This window comes from Poeciliopsis prolifica, unplaced genomic scaffold (assembly GCF_027474105.1).
Source record: "Poeciliopsis prolifica strain line A6 unplaced genomic scaffold, Auburn_PproV2 SCAFFOLD006, whole genome shotgun sequence".
Classification (NCBI taxonomy): domain Eukaryota; kingdom Metazoa; phylum Chordata; class Actinopteri; order Cyprinodontiformes; family Poeciliidae; genus Poeciliopsis; species Poeciliopsis prolifica.
Window position 1 is genome coordinate 2813616 of NW_026562381.1, and position 19998 is coordinate 2833613.

Sequence of the window (19998 nt, forward strand, 5' to 3'; positions counted from 1 at the left end):
AAGAAGCCTCCTTCATAAATCTCTGTGAGTTTTCTCCTCATCCGGACTGATTAACAAATGTTAATGAGAATGGTAGAGGATCTGTCATGCTGTGGGCCTGTTTGTTATTGACACAGACAAATCAAACCACAAGTTGGAATGGAGTACCACAGGGCTGTGTGCTCGAGTCATTATTTTTACTTTAAGCATTTCAGAAAAATTTGGGAGAGCTCTTTCTTAAAACCTAAAATTTGGATTGATAATAAAATCATTTAGATTTTGACACTCTGTGAATCCATTAGCTCTTCTTTCTTAATCATGTTCATGGCAGCTGGATCCTGTTCCAGGAGTCACTATGTGGGAGGTGGTGTTTAACTCTGATGCATTAAAAAGCTGATATAACTATAAATCATTATTTCAAGAACAAAATAATTTTTTCTTTACTTTTTACCTAAGTGACAAAAGAAATATCTTTAGAAAAACTCAAATATGAAAAATCTTCAGCCTGTTCACACATTTGCTCGATAGAGAATAAACAACAAGCGAAAAAATAAAAAAAATATATTGCAAACAGAAATAGTGTCATAAAAGCAAACTGGGTGTTGGATTTGACACATATGTCTTTGTTGGTTAAATATATTGTGAGACTTAGTGTGATGCAATCAGTGCATAGTTTTTTAAAGTCTTCGAAATAAAATAACTCATCAAGTACATAGAAAGGCCATAAGCTCGTAAATCCAACTGAAGAATCCAGTTTGAGTATGCTGTCTGCATCAGAAACCACGTCACAATCTATTTACAAGCTTCTTTGTGAGGGTTGGGTTTTATTTAGTAGTGCAGAAAAACACTGCAATCAATGGAACCAAGTGAAACATACCTGCCATAAAGGAAGGAAGAGATGCTATGATGTATTTCACACGGCACACTTACGTCCTCCACAAAGGTCACAGCTCTCACAGATCTGAAGGGCTCAAAGCTTCCAGGAAGTACATGCAGAAAAACTCGTCTGCTTTGGGGAGCATCTGCTCAGAAGCGCATGGGATGTCACGGGCGACAGGCCGCTCCACTGCATCATGATCAACACCTACCAGACCAGCATGGCGCTGCCACAGGTGCCTCCGCCGGTGCCCCCGCGGCTCGGCAGGCCCGAGCCCATCCTCATCCCAACTCAGCTCCCATCGCCAGGCTACAGCAAGCCACTTCTGCGATTTCTGGTTTGTGTGGTGACGCTGCACTTGTTTCTGTCTGTTGGAGGATTTCTATACCTGTACTACAACGAAAGACAAATTGCACATGTAAGTAGCGCCGTGGTTTGTACAAAAGTTGTTTTGTTTTAAATCTAAAGCTGGAAACTTGAGTTTTCTTTAACTGGGGAGGCAGAAACTGATGCAGATTCACAGGTTTTGCACCATCTTTAGTCTCACCAAAATTTAGTGTGAGATGCACAGGAAATCCTCCTCTGTAAATGCAGCATACATGTCACAACTCGCATGCGGTTTTTGGCCTCATATTTAGCACTTTGCTAAAGTAGATTTATTTCAGTGTTGAGAATAATTATTTCTCTATTGTTCCACTGATGTTTAACTTTCTCTTGTTCTTGCAGGCAACCTATTCCTCACCACAAGGAAGAGGTAAATTGATTTTACTGATTGACGCTGTTCTGAGTGTAGAAGGAAAAGTCAATCAGATAAAGAAACCTGACATGTATTTGTGTTTTTTTCCACTTTTAGTTGGTTTTCCCCCCGTAGAAAAACAAGAAACAACCTACGGAGCTTTTGCACGCATGTTAATTGGAAAGCCAAATGCTACAATTGAGAAAAAATGTAAGAAAAAAAATCTCTCTTTTTTTCTTTTTATAGAAATCCAGTTATAATTAAAAAATAAAAAACAACTTTTACTGTTTTTTCTAGCTGGTTATCTTGAGTGGAGAATGGACCTCTCAGTTCGCAAGAGAATCAACTACTTTCACAAAAGCTGGCTGACTGTCCTGGAGCCCGGTGACTACCTCGTCTACTCCAGGGTGACCTTCTCCAAGCACAGCATCGCCCCGCTGACCGGCTGCATCAAGATGAGGAACAGCGAGACAGAAGCGGAGAAGGAGGTGACTAAGGCCCACTGCAGCCTGAGCGACAAGGACGGTTTGAGCCCTCAGCTGTGCACAGTTACGCTGCAGGACGTGATCACGCTGAGCAAGGGAAACCAGCTCGGCATCTGGGTGGAAAATCTCTCGCTTGTGGACTACGGAAAGCAATCGACGAGTTTTGGGATGTATAAGCTGTAGGAGCCGCATGGACCAGGACTCCAAAACAGGGATCTGTGAATGTGGATGGAATATAGATACTAAGAAGACTCTGCAGGAGTTAATCAACAAACTTTTGTGGAATTGAGAGACATTTTCAAACTATAATTTATTAAATAACATTGTCTATTTCTTTGTTATTGTCAGTGATTGCTTTGTATTTATTTATATAAATTGGACCATATGTAAAATAACTTTTATATTTAATCTGAATGATCTATTCTGGTTTTTTTGGGGGTGAGGCAATTACACATTTCAAGGATTAGTGCTTACATTTTCATTGTCCAGCAGCTCTTAATGGAGATTATTTGACAAAAAAACTCAAAATTTCAGAAAAACAGCACTTTTTAAATGTGATAAAGAACAGAAACTGCTCTGAACCACTGTGGTTTTGATTTTCTAGAGCACACAGCAGCAACTAGTGATGCACCTTCTCACGGTGACAAAGATAGACACTTGACTTGAAAATTATCTTTGGAAATCTGACGAGGTCAACTTTTTCTCTCATCACAGTTATCCTTTTTGTAATTTAACCTTCCAAATCAAATCAATGTATCTTGTTTCAGAATTCAAAAAATCCAACGACCCTTTCAGCTCTTTTTTAGGCAGGGCTGCCATGTTGGTATATTTTTTTTACTACAGGTCTTTATGGGTAGGGTGGCCCAGGTTTTGGGGAAAACCTGAGCATCTGACATCTATTTTTAGTTTTTAAGTTATGCAAACAGTGCTTCAAGTATGTTTTTTTATTGCTTTTTTCCAATGTCGATTTGGCGAGGTGCAGTAAAGAGATTTTTCACTGTATTTTAAAAAAACTGGAGAATGAATTTATGTCTAGACTGATTTTTTTTTTTCTACACTGCGCAGAGATTTTTTAAAAGCTTTTTTTAATATGCGTATGAAAACACACAAAAGCTCGTCAAGATTTTCAAGTTCCGAAGAAACTGTTCGCCCAGGGAGGCAAGAATGGATATGAAAAAACTCTATGCCATCCATCTTGAGTCGTGACACTCATACCAGGCTCGCTTGGGCCTTTTTGTGTTCCTAAAATAGCTCCACTCTGCTTCTTCATGACTGTAATGTTTCCTTTTTAGTTCATAAGTACACCTGCAGTACTTGATGAGTAATTCAAAACGTCTGAGAGTATAGGTTGGCGAATAAAACGTGCTTTTCACATGGAGTACAACAGTATGGAAAGTGTGAATCTCTATGGAGGTGTGCAGATGCAGCCTACCCTTACAGCATGTCACTCCTTCCACTGTGCAAAAGGTTTCCTGAGAGCGAAGCTGAACAGCCTACAAATTCCTGCGCTGCACATGTGATGAACGTGGGGCGGAAAAGCCTGCCTGCCTGCCATCTGTGGATTTCCAGCGTGAAAATAGAAAACCTATTTCCATTGCTGTCATGGTTACAAACTGATTTTCAATCCAAAACTCTGCTTGTTATATTAAACTTTTAATAAAAGAACAATCAAACCAAACATACAGTAGAGAATGTCTAGAAAAAAAGGATAAAATACTTGCAACAATAATTGCATAGAACAAGCTTTAAAAAAAACAAACAAAAAAAACAACACAGTGGTGTGGAAATCAGATGAACTTCTTCCCACCAGTAAGTGCTCACAGAAGGTATTGGGACTTTCGAATTACAGTGTGTGGTGTTTAATGGAAACAGTCATTTTGAGGGGAGGTTGCGTCTCTGCAACATTATTAGATCATCTAGTCTGGCTGGTGAGACGAGATGTGCCTTTGAGCCTGAAAGTTGCACCTTTGCAGACGAACCAGCTGCATCAAAAGCTACACAGTGCTGAGAAGTTTCTGAACAGAGGTGCGTGCAAAAACTAGAAAAAAAAAACACACACACACTTCCCACAGAGCAACTGTGTCACAAATTCAACAATCTGGATCATTTGTGGATGGAAAACAATGGACCTCATTGTTTTTAATCAGGAAACGTCACTGAGTAAAGGCGAATAAAAAGCATGTGGATGAATTCATTCAGTCCTTAATATTGCAGGTTGTTTGAATCTGATGGCTGCTGGTTTTTACCCAGAAGTCTGTCAGTAAAGCAGTCACTTATTGCATTTCAGTTACATTCACTGTTTCTGTGCAGTGCACCACATAACAGCGTTGACAGTGCGTGCGCTCGTCCCCATGAGGAAATGTACCGCGGTTGGTCTTCAGAAAGAGGCCACGACCATAGATAGGAAGCAAAGCGCTGTTTGTTTTCAGACCCAACATACATAATAACATCATTAAACTAAGCTTGACACTTTGAGTATATTTCATGTTTAGTCCCAGTCGGTCTCAAACTCTCTTTTGGTTTCCGGACCCCTTCGGGAGGCACTTAAATATGTTTAACACCAACATCTGTTTATTTCCTCTGTTCCCAGACAGAAATCTGTAAATTCTCAAAGCAAAACAAGATTCTCTTTTTCCTCTTTAGCAATATAAAACAGGGTTTTCCTTGCAAAACGTTCTCCATAAGGCTTACACCACATTTTAAATGTCTGGGTTAGCAATAAATACGGACTATCCTTATAAACTCAAAAGAAATAAAGGTTATCTACTCAACATGTTAAAATGATTCCCATATATATTTGAGTAAGGGTTACTTCTTTGTCTACTTTTATAAGAGCAAATAGTACAGAGTTAAGTCTTTCCTATTTCATTATGCAGATGCATTGCTTTGGAGTATATATGTCTGGATATATATTGATTATCGCATTTCTGATGCAGAATTTATAATGTAGAAACACTGTACATCCATGCAGTTTTTAAATACAGTATACAGCTGCATTTGGAGATTGAGCTTGTTATAGTCACCTGTGTGACTTGTTAAAATGCCTATAAAATCCCCTGAACATAAATTAGACGAATCTTTGTCATGTTGAAAAATGCTGTGTATCATGAAAGCACAACAGGAAGATTTATCTTTTCCAACAAGGAGCCGTATAGTTATAAAATAGAACAGTGACAAAGTCATGATTGGAAGAGATCATTGTCAGTCCGGTTTTAAAAGTTCAGACAAGAGAAGCAGAAGACTCAATGGCTTTTTGCTTCTTTTCTATTCCAACAACAGCAGGAGAAGCTACGGAGAGTTTGTTTCTTTCCAAAATTCTTCCATTAGCAAGGCGGATCTGACAGTCCAAATGGGGGAGATTGCTTGAAACACAGAGGATTAGCCGAGCTGTTCGGCAGTAAGCATGCTCGTCTGGATCTTCCGATGAGACGGATCCGATTCCGTCGAGCTGTCAAATCAAGCTCCAGGTTCGGAGGCGACGAAGCTCCACGTTTATGTGCGACTGAAATGTGAAGACGGAAGACACGCATAGAAAAATAAACGCATAAACACACAGAAACCTGCCCCAGTGCGAATCCGCGCCTGTAAACGGGAGCTGACAGGCTGAAGAGGTGTGCTGTGAGGATGGTCCACTGTCCTAATGGCTGCTGTCCTCCCAGCCGCAGTCGTTCTTTTGCTTGCTCAGCTTTCTCACCAATCTTTCCAGCTCTTTGCGAGACTTCTGCTCCTCCTCCAGAAACTGCTTCATCCACTTATTCTCCTGTGAAACACAGGGGGGAATAATAACAGAGTGAAGGCTCAGATGGTAATGTTTGTCAGTAACTGGTTTGTCTCAGATTTCCATAATTTCTAATGCTCTGGCAAAGGCATTCACAGCCCTTTACAGGTGCATTTTACAGACACAAATGTCATTTTACAGCACAATCAAGTAACTGTTACCTTCAACTATTCTAAAAATCATATATATATATGCAATATGACTTAAAAGAAACTGAATTTGTGATTTAACGCCTTAAAGCTCAGCCTTTGTGTCATTACAACATGGCTCCTTATTTCTGTGTTGGAAAAGAGTTGCACCCAGAAGTTGCAGGAAAGCTTTTCTCGATGCCAGGTTGTACTGAAAGCTGCATTAAAAGGGTCACTCTTATGCACATTCCTGGACATAAAATGTTACCAAAAAACAGAAAATGCACTTTAAAAGTTGGATCTCTTGAAATGATTTGACTAACAAAATGAGAACAAATGAGAACATAATTATTGGATTCACAAATTTTACTTATTGGTTGTGGAGATCTGAATTCCCTACTGCTGCCGTGTTGCATTGTGGGAAGCCAGGCTTCCCTAAATCAGATCGCAGTGCCTGAGAGGTCCGATTTACATTTAAATCTCTGAAGCGTTTTCTAGACAGGGAAGACCAAACCCATGTGAGATCGACCAGCATCCTGTTGTCTTCACACAGGGGGGTTTCCACAAAAGTGGGTTCATTGCTGGTTTGGAGTCAGAACTCATTTTACCACCAGCTGTTTCGACTGCCAACATGTTGGTTACAGTACCGAGAAGCTGGTGGTAGAAACTTGTATAAAGTCAAAACAGTGAGAGATTAGTTCACTGTCTGTCTCCTTCCTTCTGGTTAAGCATCAACAAATAGAAATGAGGGGAGATTCAATTTCGTAGTAACAGTGGAGGCATTTATATTGATGAAATAGTTCAGCTCAAGCGAATTATTGTGTGTTTGAAAAAAGAAAAATAACAATGTGACGGATTAAAACCAAGAGGCCTCGTTTTCATTTACTCTTCAGTTTTTATTGAGCTCCACAGTTCAGATGTTTTCATTTGAGTTCTGGTGAGAATCTACGAATCTTACCTGAACCAAATAATTGTCTTTAGTGAATGCAACACAAAAGGACATTTCATAGTCAAACTCGGCATGGATTGGGATGAGATTCCAAAAATGATTATCATAAGTAAAGAAAAAAAAACTAATAAATAAACAAAACACACACACAATTTGATAACATAATATTCTTTATGTGACAGATTTAAAATAACTTTATGACACAATGTAGTAAAATAGATGATGAGAGGAAACCAATGTACTGTCCTCCAATACATTTCTATTTATGTATTGCAGAAATAGCAAGGCTATTTTTGTATTTCTGCATTATGTAGAAAGTTTGCATAAATGTTTTTCTAATCTGGTAATAAGTTACTTGTTCTGAAAATTCAAAAACGTTCTATAATTGACAGGTGTTTGCATTAAACCCCCTCCCACCAAGCAGAGGGATCAAAACTAACCGTTCTACTTTCTTGGCTAACATTTTCCAACTTTCATTAACTCAATTTTTGATAATCTGGTTAATGTACAGATCTAAAAACACACAAAAAACCAAACAAAACATCAATTAAATCAAACCGAGGAAGTGCTTAAAATGATAATTTCTATTAGCAGTTTGTACATTTAGTCGTATTAACTAACTTTCAGGTAGTTAATACGACTCAGCATGTTCCTGTAATAAATAATTTAGCATTTATTACAAGTGTTCCAACTTACCTTTTTTAACTCATGAACCTCGTCCTTTAAAGCATAAACTGCGTCAACCAGGCTCCTACAAGTTAAAATATAAAAGCATTTATTTCATGCCAGAAGAAGTAAAATGTTGAGCTTGTTTTAGCCAGCTAAACATTTCATTCTATTTATTTTATACATGAAGCTGATTTTGTCTTTAATGGATACATATTTGATTGGTGAATCCAACTGCAAGTAAATATTTATGCCGAAATATTCTCAAAGCTTATTCTTCAGATGCAACAACAAGCTTACTTTTCCTCAGTAACTGTCTGTCCGTTGCTCTTAATTTCCTCCACGATTATTTTCTCTTCTTCAGGCAGGAGAACCTGAGGGACACACTCTTTCCGTACCGCTGTGCATGCACACACAAATGAACACATGAGCTACGTTGATGCCTTTAAGACCCCCAAAATCATTTTTGATGTATCAGTGTGTGAACCGGCAACACACACCTGTGGTGGTTTGGTGCAGGCTGGCTCCTGTGCAATAAGCCTCAATCACCCGAAGTATCTGAGCGTCTTCCTCCAGAGCAGCTGTGCCTGTTGAGATATGACCGTTATTTAGCAATCGGAGAAACACTTCATACCTTTTAGAAAATGCAAAACAAGAGAGAGAATGCTGCTCAGCAGGGTGCATGACATGAGTTTACTGTGTCAGGAAAGGTTTCACTGTATTATTAATCAAAAATATTGTGAATCCAGCAGGTGGGGCAGGGCTGGATGATATGGCTGAAAAACGATATCAGCTTTTTATGAGTCCATATCAATAATTATTGATCCGTCTTTTTTTTTATGGTTTTAAATATCTGAAATTCTGTCAAACTGGGTGGTGTGACCTTTTTCTGCTTTCTACACCGTTTTCCTGACGTTTTTTATTTTTAAGCAGTTATCGCGGGAGTTACTCAACTGGGTGTTGCCAGGTCACTAAAAAGTGAGTAAGTTAGTTGGTACATCACATATGGATGTCTAATGTCACATGCTGGGGAGGTCTATGGTTTGAAATGCATGCAATTATTTTGCAAGGAAAATTTTGGAATTAAACGGGAGTGAAAATTTTATAAAATAAAAAGACAAATTTTACTTTTTCTACAATTAAAACAAGAAAATCTGAGCAAAGTCAAGATTGAAAATGCATTATGATTTTTAAGATTGTTTTTTTTTTAAATAACTTGTTCATGATAAATTCAGTGCAAGCAAGAAAGTTTAGGCAGTGAAATATAAACATGAATTATTTGAAATTTAGAAGCAGTTCTTGTTCAGGGTGAAACTTACTTTTTCTTATCTGAAACTCGTCATCAGAGGGCTTGCGGTCTTTCTTCCTGTTGCCTGGCAGGAACTTTTTTATCGGCCTTGGGCTCTTACTGGAGTCCTGCAGGAGCACAAAAAACAAACTCAATGAATCTTTGTGAACACAAACGTCTCAGCTCTACACACGGCTGAAACATGAGGCGTCAGTTCAAAACGCAATGCAAGCTTTTTGGGGATTTGCATCCCGAATGTACACACAGTGAAGAAACAAGAGAACCATCAACAAACAAGGCAGCAAGCATGAGTTAACCGAGACCAAACTGGCAGGAAAACGTCTCTGAGGTAAAATGCAACCTGCTTGGAAGGGTTTCAAATAAGATCTAATAATTTCTATAGGTTATATCATGTGCGTTCAAAAATATAAGTGCAGGAAAATAAAAGTAACTGAACTACCAAAGCTGTATCTCTACAGTCTCAGCCAAGCATTTGAAGTAAAAACTTAAGATTCAGTGTTATTTTTTTAAAAATCTAACTAGTTTCATGAATGAGGGTTTTGCTTTACTACTTAGTTTTCATTTAATTTGAAATCATTCATAAAAATAGTTTCTCTGCGAAACATATAAAAACCAGAGGTGTGACGTAATTAACCAAAAAACCTGTTTAGTCATTGTGTGACGTGTTATTCCTGTCCTGAGTAGAGCAGACCTTGAACTCATGGAGATCCTTCTGTCTTAGTTCTTTACATTTAGCAATTTGCTCCATGCCCCATTATTTAGAAACACTTCAAACTGGACAGCAATTTTCAGAATGTGATTTCAGTAATTCAATTCAAATCATGAAACTCTTTTGCATTCATTGAGCGAAGATTGATCTGCAACAAGCTTTTATTTTCACTGAATGGCTTTTGGCTTACGGCTTTGTCAATGTCAAATTTATTTATAAAGCACTTTTAAAAACAGTGGGGTTGTTTAAAACCAAAGTGCTGAAAAAAACAATAACTCAATAGAGTAAGGTGATGAAAAGAGCTTTAACCAATAAAAGAAAGGATTTTAATCGTGTGGATTTTACTTCTGATGTTTTTTCGAGTTCAGGAGCTTCTTAAGCTCCAACAATCCAATCCAACAAGTAAAACTTCCTGAGTACATCAGTGAGGAATATCTCTTTAATAACTCACCTCAATGACCCTCAGACTTTCAAATGAGCTTGATTCATACCGACTAAAAGCTGCATTGATCTCCAATTCTTCTGCATTTTTTCCTTACACTTAACAATGTTTGAGTGCAGCACTTATGTTTTGGGTTATCTTCTGTGTGAAGAATGTCATTCATTTAAATTGTAGGATGACTTTTCCTGAAAAATACTTTTGTTTTGTAGGTTTTCTGTAATATTAAAATTTTCTAAGATACTGAATCTTGGGTTTCGATTTGCTGAGAGGAATAATCATCAAAATAAACAGAAAATAACTGGAACATATCACTTGCTTCTACTGAATCTATATTATGTGAATTTTGAATCAAATTACTGAAAAAGTTAACATATTTAAGGGCATTTAATATATTGAGATGCATAGAGATTTCAGTCTTGCCATGAAGGCTCATTGTTTTTAAAGTTAGAGGGTCAAAACTATTTAAGATGAATAATGTGGTTTAGCTACCTATAGTTAAAACTGCAGTATTCTTGTGCTTTCCCAACTCCTGTTCTTGTAAAAAGCAGCTTAAAGATGCCAAAATGGGCAAAAATGACTATGTGTCACCTTTAAGCAGAAGATATGACTAATATGTTTGACAAATTATGCCTTAGGCTGCTTGGTAAATGATTTGAAAGATTATGGCGTATAGACGACACACGGAAAACTCAGCTCCCGCTTTTTCTTTCCTTTCTTTCAAAAGCCACCTAAAAACTCATCCTTTATTCTATGATGTCAAAATAGGTATTGCACTTATTTGCCTGTGTCAAAAAAAATTCATTGCTGAGGGACAGACCCGACTGAGCTTTCCAGAAAAGAAGCTTCTCAGGTGGAACTTTATTGCTCCGGTGCGTCAGAAATTGATTTCAAAAGATGAAGGGCAAAAAAAAAAAAGTATCTTAGTGTTTGGCTGACTTCTTGCAGGGAATGGAGGGAAGAGAAAACTCGCAGGGGCCACAGAAAACAGGAAACCAACATGATGAGACAATAAAAGAGAAGAAGTGAAGCAAAACAGAGCAATGGCATGTCAGCTCAACACACTCGCATACAGGCAACTCCCATCCCACCTCCCCCTGCCCACATTTTTACCCACAAGCACACACACAGAAACAGAGACACGTCTAACCTTACCTTCATGATATAAGACATCCTCTAAAGAAGGCAGAGCGGAAAAAAGAGAAAAAAGGGGAAAAAATGTGCATGAAACATTACAATGAGTGAAGGGTGCGATGAGAGAGAACATTTCAAAACACCCTTAATGGATCAAACCTACTGTTTTTGCAGAACAGGGTGAAAAACTTAACATTTGAGTAAAGAAAAAATGCAATTTTCATCTATTTTTACCTGAATATTACTAAAAAAAACAAGGTATTTTGAAGTTGTTTTGAATTTGACGACTGATTTTAAACGTTGAGACGTTTTCATGTTTACCTGCGTCGAGTTGACTGTCAAATTAGTCAATTTTTATTTATGAAGCATACACAACAAGGGAAACAATTCAAATATATGGGATAAAAACAGAAGAGGCTGAAAAAAGCAACATAAGTTAACAGTAATACTGAGGCCAAACACAGCAACATAATCTCACCATAAACAAATCTGACATATCTAACCTTTAATCACATTCATTCAGTGAATTAATGTACTCAAATGTAAAATGTGCTTTAATCCTGAAAAAAGAACATTAGGAAAATTTTATGTAAAAAATGTACTGAGGTCACAGATAGGTCACACTCCCGAACAGTTCCTGTAAAATAAAATATTCACATTTTTTTTATTGTTAGTAGTTAATATGATGTGATTAACTTTATCGATGACTTTCAGTTTTTCTGTGTCTGATTCACAACTAATCAAAATGAGTAAAAGTAAAGCAGACATGGGTGGATCTTTATTTATAAAGTTATAAGTTATTTATAAAACCAGTCGTAGCTGCAACAAAAGTAATAACCAACTAAAATGATGAAAAAGCATTTCTTTTTAAGAGTTCTCATTTCTTCAGGAACTATTGATGACAGATCAATACTTTCATGTTGAAATGACATGAGGTCATTTTCCATTATAATGAATATGACAATCAAGGCATATTTTCCAGTAGATAAATAAACAGCGACAGGAAATGTTACTCTTTACCCAAACTCAGACTCATCTACAGTCACAGTTGAGTGACTGTAGATGATATTTAAAACGTTTAAAATAACTGAAACTGTGATAAAAGACGTTGAACGGGAACCCAAGTTTATCTTGCCACCATCCATAGAAAAAAAAAAGTTTAATGCCACTTTAGCACCATACAGGGTGGCATGTTAGGGTCACTAACAATCCAGAGCAACCATTTATTTAAAGGTTTTCGCACTCATCCTCAGTAAAAGTGCCAATACTTGTCAAGAGCATAAGTAGGTTTACACGATTTGATTTGTTAGCGAGTGAAAAGGAATAAAAATGTTGTTTAAAGTCACAGTATGTAACTTTTATAAAGAGTATGTTCTTTAAATATTTGCTAAAACTGTGAGCATGTCATGACAGTTTGTCATGTGCAAAGATCGATCTCCTCCATCTCCTTCCTGAGCTGAGGAAATGCACCGCTCCTGGCCAAAAACAACCAATTACAGCCAGGACGAGAATCTTCGATGAGCAAAGCTAAGATTAAGCTTTTGTTTTTTGATCAGTACACTTGCAACCCCCCTCTTATGCTTCATAATTGGTGCAAGCACATCTGTGAGTCCCACGCTTCCTACACTCGATGTGTTTGCTGTCAGATGAGCGTTTGCTGTCCAAATTGCTGCGGCTTCTTGGTTTAAAAGAGCTACGACTGCACAGACAAGACCTCCACAGTCGATGGTTGTGTCAAAAAACACCACCAGCAACAAAGTGACGACTGTGCAGAAACAATCCTCTTAAAGTCTTCTGTGCATTTGCTATTTAGCTCTAGGTGAGCTCAAACGATGGCTGAACCACAAAGTGCCCTAGAAATTATTGTGCTGTTATTCATCTGGACACACAAAAGACACAGTACCCTAGTTTCACAAAAATAAGAGTAATACATTTATACCTGAAGCCAGCTATTTGGCATATTTTCCACGTATTTCAGTAAGTCAGGAGTTCATACAAAACTTAAGTCACATAGAATCAATATGCATGGAGTGATATATATCAGCTGTTTATGTCTGCTGATTTTGATGATTGCTGCTTACAGCTAAGACAACCCAAAATTCTGATTCTTAGAAAATTTAAAAACCAGAAAAAGAAAAAAAAAAAAACTTACATTGCAGAAATGTTGCCGTATATTTACATGGGTAAGTAAGAAATTAAAACAAACCAAACTTCTCTTATTTTCCCCATTTTCTTTCTATCAGTATAATTAAAAGGTCAGTGTTCCAGGTCATTAGTTGCTCTTATCCAGATGTTTCAATTAGAACATCAGGAGTAAATTTGACTAATTAACAGGCATTAGTTTATAAACACGCCAGTTTGGACAATTTGCAAATGCTTGCCTTTTTCTTTTAGATATGCTATGCAACGTGCCAACTTGTTGTGGTGATGCATTCAGAGAATATAAATGGTAAGGAAAAAGTCATATGAATTCAGAAGACGACAGATACAATCTTTGTGGGAGAGGAAAAAAAAAACACTGAGGCTTCTGCTTGCTTTGACTCCAAAATAAAAAAAAAGTTGAGGAGGTGCAGAAGTATAAATGATTTGCATTTTAAAAGTTGGGGAGACTCTTGGGAAAAAAGACACATAAGGGAACAGAAGGTTTTCTGCTCAGTGTCAGATTCTGTGGTAGGAATGTGCAACAACTGAAAGTTTTAGCAGAAAGTGCTGACTTATGAAAGCTTCCACCGCCCACGTGGACCACAAATCAAGCATCATCTCACATCAAAAACCAAGTAATTCATAACTACCAGTGAACTCAATGCTCTCGAATGCCAGTCACACTTTTGATGACCAGGCAGACGTTACTGGAATAAACATCACCTTCTACCACATTTTGGTGACACCTATGTTTGCTTCGAAGCTTTTCCATTTACGCAATGACAAACAGATTGAAACATAGGTTTGGATAACGGACTATCTCAAAAGTTCAACCCTTTTCTTGACTGAAATCATCTGGATACCAGTCACTGAAGGTGGGGAATAATTGTGCATTTGCTGGAAATGTAAGCATGAAAAAAGCCCAGGACCCCCACAGTATGAATTAATCTGAGACAATTTAAGAGCTGGAAAGGTGGACGTGTAGAGGAGGGGGACTTCTTGCAGGTTCTGACTACCACAGTATTGCATGACTGATTATGAGAAACTGGTGTGGGTTTGTTTGTGCAGTTCTGCAGGTTCCTACCTCTTTGTAGCCCAGCGCAGCAGAGGGCTTAAGAGGCGGAGCGGGACGCAGGCAGCTGAGGGTCCACGGCTTGCTGGTTTTTGGCGGCTCCAGGGGACCCCGGCTGACGGCGCTCGGGCCACTCAGGTGGGGAAGATGTGTGGGAGTGCCGACTGTGCTCAGCGGCTTCCCATCTACAGTCTGCAGACGAATGTCAAAGCAGACGTATGAGATTTATCAAAGTGGTTTGGTGCTCGTCATCTTTGGACTAACGCAGGGTGTTTCACACTTTAAATAAGGTGTGAGGTTCACTCTGAGTGTTGTTTTGACTTAATATAGTGAATGTGTCTGCCGGTGTGAGTGGGAGTCCTGACCTTTGAAATGGTGCTTGGAGGACTTCCTGATTTGGTGTAAGGCTGCAGGTGCTCCAGCCACTCTTGCAAGTCTTGAGCGCTGCTGCAGTACACTGAAAAGCAATCGATCATGCCTCCTACAAAAAAAAAAAAAAGAACAAAAGAAACTAGGAAAACAGAGTTCCTTCAGAGAAAGTGTGACGTGACATAAACAACTAATTAGACCGACAGATAAAATCAACCACAATCGAAAAAAGAAATAGAGGATTTAGGAAGTGTAGGAGTGAATCAACAATGTAGATTGCTTTCGCTTGGATTTTCTCCTCCTCACTAATTAAACTATCAGTGTTTCAGGAAAGAAGTTGTAGAAAACTAAATCAAAATTACATTAAAGTCAAATCTTGCAAAAAAGTGCTGCAAACTGTTGACGAGTCCATTATCGCTGCAAGGTTACAGATAAAATAAGCAAATTTAAGATGAGTTGCAGGCTTTGTTTTGTGCTCCTGCTATAGCACAGACACCATTTAGCTTAGAGTTAGAGTAGGACTTAAATCTGGTCATAAGAACAACTCCATATTTATCCAAATAGTTGCTGGAAGCCCAAAGTCAGGAAGACATTTTTCCCCAGTATGTCAGATGCAAACCTGTGATGTCAAATGCATGAGGAGAACTTTCTCCATCTTCTACTTGTCTTGTTACTGTGGTGCCTGTCAGCGAGAGCTTTCCCTGAATTGGACAAAAGCCACAGAGAAAAAGGAAACAAATATGAACGTTGCATCAAAAGTGAGAAAAATTGTGATCGGTACAATGTTTTTTGTCAGTGGGGAAGACGTGCCCCCACACCATCACACTGCCTCCAATGAAAGCCTCTAGGCATTTGCAGACAAGGTCAAACTTGTAACACATGCACATACATACACTTACTTAACTCTGCTGTTCAGCCTGCAAGTGCATTTTCATACAAATATGGCATCATTTAACGGGAGATTAGCAGGTTTTCGAGCTCAGAGAAAAAAATACATGTACACTTTGAATAAATTTCCCATCAAACCTCATATTATTTTAACATATGGCATTAAAATGCACCTACATGCATAAATATGTTTGCCTAAAGAGATCCCTTTTGAGAGCAATGGGCGGTGTAACTAAATCCAGATTTAGTTACACGTAAAAAATGCTTTCTGATTTCCATTAAAAATAATATAGAATTTTCTCAGTATACTCTTATAAAAGTACATACAAAGTACATTGTGTCTCACCTGATAAATAAAGCCACTCATCCGGGGACTAGCAGACAGCATAACTAGGACATTTGGGAAAAGCATAAGATAGCGCTCCTCTTTTTCCTGAAAGGAAGACAAATAAGACATCATGCTGGACGTATTGACATCACGTAGGACAAAAAACTTTTTTTCTTCTTCTTGTTGCTCAGACAAGAGTGTCTGAAAGGTAAGTAAAGGATTTCTACATGTCTTTTTTTAACTCGAAGCTTCTGTATTACTCCAATTCTAGGATTTTGGACATTAAAATATAGGAAAATCTAATTTTATTTAACTGCTTTATGAGTAGTTTTATTTGTATGTTCCAGAAAACACCAGACAACACAGTAAGAAACTGGCTTCGAATTTTCAGAAGGTGATTGACATCATTTTGCAGATGTTTTTGCATGTGCTTTATTGTATGTTTATTTAATCTGTAAACATTTCTAAAAGAAGACAATACTTTAAAAGTGTTTTTTTTATTTATTTTTTTTATTGAACCTTTATCTGCATTGTTCAGTATTATAACCAGACCCAGTATATTGGCCACAGAGCCAATGCAATCTGAATTTGAAGTTGTCCAAAGTCCAAAAAGCAGCAAAATAATTTTTTTTAAATCTTGGATGAGTCTGATGCATTCAACCAGCAAGTCAAAAACCAAAATGTCAGAATCAAGGTTAAATCCAAGAATAAGAATGTAATTTCATTATAAACAAAGACAAGAAACAATTCAATAAAATTTTTGTTTATTCATAATTTGGCCAGGAAATTGGTCAAATACAATTCCAGACTTTCCCAGAACTATGAAGGAAACGTCTGACTAGCTTAGTGTGGTGCTTGGCAGAACTGTGCACATGAGGGCTTCACCTGCCAAAGCAAAACCACAACTTCTGCTCAAATTAGCAAACCTTATTCTCTGTTAGCTTGTACACGATTGGCAGAATGGTTAAGTGTTGCACGTTTGGGAAATCAACCATGTTGAGAAAACCACAAAAAAACAAAACAATTAATTCCAGCAAATGTGGTTGGAAAGTGGTTGGGCATGACTAAAAGAGACTGAAACTAAATATCTGCATTGGGCTGTCTTCCAACCACGGCCTGGCTGTCGACCCCCTACACAGAAACCCCACAAGAAAGCAGCGCTTGCCTTACCCTCTGCGTGTGGCCTGTTTAGGTTTCTATGCGATACTTGTGGGATAAATTACTGTTGCAGCAAAGTGGGACAGAATTTTGTGCATTGCATCCACAGACACTGGAAAAACCTACTGAGCAATATTCACTTTGGTCAATATCTCCTGGATCTGAATAGGGATATAATATAAAGTGGACCTAAACAAAACAATGCCACCTAAACATTGTTCTTATCCCTAACAGACCATATACTATCTGCTGCACACAAGATCTGGTGACCACAATTTCCGGTGTGGGCATAATTTTTTTTTTTTTTTTTTTTTACTAAAGTCAATAAAAATTGACTTAATGAGAGGAAAATATACATTTTTAAGTGGTTTAAAAATGCTTGTCCTCACACTCTAATACCTCTTGAGACTTAACTTTAGGGTACACAAATGTTAGGTGACAGATAGCTGATAGAGTACTACCAAAGAAAGGAACATAGAATAGGATTTTACGGTTTGCTAACGAAGAGTTGGTGTGTACACTTCAGCAGCAAGGAACCGTTTTAATTTTTATAAAAAAATTTTAACTGAACAGATCTGCTTAGTCTGTTTTTCCAGGTTCCTTTTACAGGATGCATGTTATACATTTTTGAAGTTTCATCTTTTAATATAGAACAGAAATTTTATATGAACAGTCGAACAGCATGAAAGAAATTACAAAGTTCTTGCAAAAATATCAAAGTAACCATTCCGTACTGCACCAGTCCAAACTCTGCTCTTACCTCACTGACCCCATTTCTCACATGGACCTGAGACGTATAGGCCACTTGTCCCAGGCTCTTCATGCTGTCTCCCTCCCAGCCCCGCACTGGTTCTGACAGGATCTGCAGCTCCAGGTTCTTGCGCTTCCTCAGGTCTTGACACTGGGACTAAACACACAAACAACTGCATTAAAAAAGTGATGGTATTCTTAAAAGGATACGTATTTTCTAAGAATTTTCTATTGAGTCACTAAAGGTTTCTTGAGAAATTAGCAGCAATGATTTGACCTTGAATTTTACTTCGAACAATAAAACTGGGATGTTTTTTTTCTTTTTATTAATTTGCTAAAATGTGTACGCTGTATGAAGAAGCTCACTTTTTCAGGTACTACACAGGGACTCTCCCTCATCAGACAGAAAAAATGACAATGCAACATCTTTGACTTTCCATCAATTCTGTGAACGCTGCTCTACATAGATCTTCTTGAGCGCCTGCCCACCCAACCGCACATTCAAGACACAAAAGAAAAATCTAACTTGCAAATGAAACAAGCTAGAGTTGTCTGATGCTGTTTTTTTTTCTGTTTTGGGTCCAGTTTCCTGTGAAGCTCTGTTGAAAAGACGAGTGAGTCACTTCGGTTCTTACAAGGAACTCAGAGCCACACCGGGGAAATGGTGCCTCAAACTGTTGTTAACTGAGGTTCAATGTGGTCGTTCGTTTCTAATCCAGCTCTTTCATGAAGGCGTTTCATTTCACACCTACAGTAGGAACAACGTAATCACTCAACACAAGGTAGAAAAGAGAGGGAACAGATACTTTCATTAAAATCTTGCCCTCTGGACTACATTGCAATGCGTTGCTGTCACTTGTCTCACAATGTGACAAAAAAGAAGGAGGAGGATGAGAGGAAGTTATGCGTTTTATACGATTATTATTATTGAGATTATACAAAACACATTGATGTCTGGACCAGAATTTATTCAAACATTTCACGTCGTGACATATTTAGGAACAAAACTCTTCCTAAATATCAATGAAATGAACTAAGAGCATAACATCGAAAGAGGATAAATATTGTGATTAATGAAACCCACCATGACAGAATGAGATACTGCCTGAGGTTTGAGGTGGATATATGAAAGTGAGATCTGCCAATAAATGAAAGGTTAAGTAATGACTTACCACAAGACTCTTAAAAGCAGCTGTTGCCTTTATGATGTCCGCATAGTCTGGATGAGCTTCCTAGGATGTAAATAAACAAACATCTGTATAAACATAAGGCATCATCCAGCAAGCATTTCTTTGAAAGGAAATCCAGGAAAAGTCCAACCTATAAACTGGAACTATTTACTTTGGCCTTATGAGAATTAAATTGAGATTTTAACAACTTACAAATAAAACTTAATGTGGAAAAGTCTAAACTCACTGTTGTGTAGCACAATGGAGGATCTGTGACAAAGGCCTATTTCTCTTCTATGTTTCCATGTTTAGCCCTAATGAAAATGGTTTTACTTCAAATAATGATAGGAGTTAGAAATCAGGTCAATCCTGGCAGCTTTTAAAAGAACATCTAACCAATGCATAGCGTGACTCAAGATTTGAGTTATATTTTTGGTTTTTTTTCAGTCACAAATACACTGGACATATAATTTGGATATACATTCTTCTGTACCTCCACATGTCTCTCCAGCTCCTGCAGCAGTGTTGGGTATTTGTCGAGCCTTATGAAGGGCTTACTGAGGCTGGTGGTCAGGGTCAGGATGCCTGAGGTGCTTGCTCCCTGGCTCTCAATGAACTTACCCAGTTCATCACTATTGAACACACAAGAACACCATTTTATTGTTTATGTACAACTACAAAGTAGAGATAAATAACAAATAAATTCAAATGAACTGTTTGGTTTACATTTAATTGATGAATCCTTTAGAAATCACAGATTGTATTTATTTTTACACTGGTAAAGTAATTTTAATAGAAAATGCATACATAAATTGTTCTTTTGCATTACACCTAATTTCTAAGTATAGACAATTATTACTTATTAGTCAGTATTAGATATATATTGATGAGTATTTTTGCAGAAAACACCCTACTTAATCCAGAAAAACAATA

At 37.8% G+C, this 19998-nt stretch overlaps 2 protein-coding genes across 4 annotated transcripts in view; one reads left to right on the forward strand and one right to left on the reverse strand.

Annotated features, from left to right (window-relative positions):
* Positions 1-651: 651 nt before the first annotated feature.
* On the forward strand, positions 652-3647 carry LOC129360331 (uncharacterized). The gene is made up of 4 exons (XM_055030498.1): positions 652-1274; positions 1583-1610; positions 1710-1802; positions 1890-3647. Exons 1-4 carry the CDS (start codon positions 1053-1055, stop codon positions 2258-2260), a joined length of 714 nt encoding a protein of 237 aa, XP_054886473.1. The 5' UTR covers positions 652-1052; the 3' UTR covers positions 2261-3647.
* A 62-nt stretch (positions 3648-3709) lies between these two features.
* The window catches only part of LOC129360328 (rho guanine nucleotide exchange factor 6-like), a 36088-nt gene continuing 19799 nt past the window's right edge, over positions 3710-19998 (reverse strand). For 2 of the 3 annotated variants that reach the window (XM_055030493.1, XM_055030495.1), the window contains exons 10-22: positions 19559-19697; positions 19069-19128; positions 17907-18053; positions 16007-16093; positions 15392-15473; positions 14769-14884; positions 14416-14595; positions 11211-11231; positions 8918-9014; positions 8099-8185; positions 7899-7998; positions 7629-7683; positions 3710-5837 (exon numbers count right to left, since the gene is read on the reverse strand). In XM_055030493.1, the coding sequence (XP_054886468.1) occupies positions 5715-5837; positions 7629-7683; positions 7899-7998; positions 8099-8185; positions 8918-9014; positions 11211-11231; positions 14416-14595; positions 14769-14884; positions 15392-15473; positions 16007-16093; positions 17907-18053; positions 19069-19128; positions 19559-19697 (1294 nt within the window). In that variant the 3' untranslated portion in view covers positions 3710-5714. The remainder of the gene's footprint in view (positions 5838-7628; positions 7684-7898; positions 7999-8098; positions 8186-8917; positions 9015-11210; positions 11232-14415; positions 14596-14768; positions 14885-15391; positions 15474-16006; positions 16094-17906; positions 18054-19068; positions 19129-19558; positions 19698-19998) is intronic. The other variant, XM_055030494.1, reaches the window with a different exon arrangement.

Excerpts from the sequence above, each read along its gene's own strand:
- LOC129360331 (XM_055030498.1), top strand. The coding sequence starts at position 1,053 with ATGATCAACACCTACCAGACCAGCATGGCGCTGCCACAGGTGCCTCCG. Across the intron at positions 1,611-1,709 it reads TTCCTCACCACAAGGAAGAG|TTGGTTTTCCCCCCGTAGAA; the intron begins GTAAATTGATTT and ends TTCCACTTTTAG. Across the intron at positions 1,803-1,889 it reads TGCTACAATTGAGAAAAAAT|CTGGTTATCTTGAGTGGAGA; the intron begins GTAAGAAAAAAA and ends TGTTTTTTCTAG.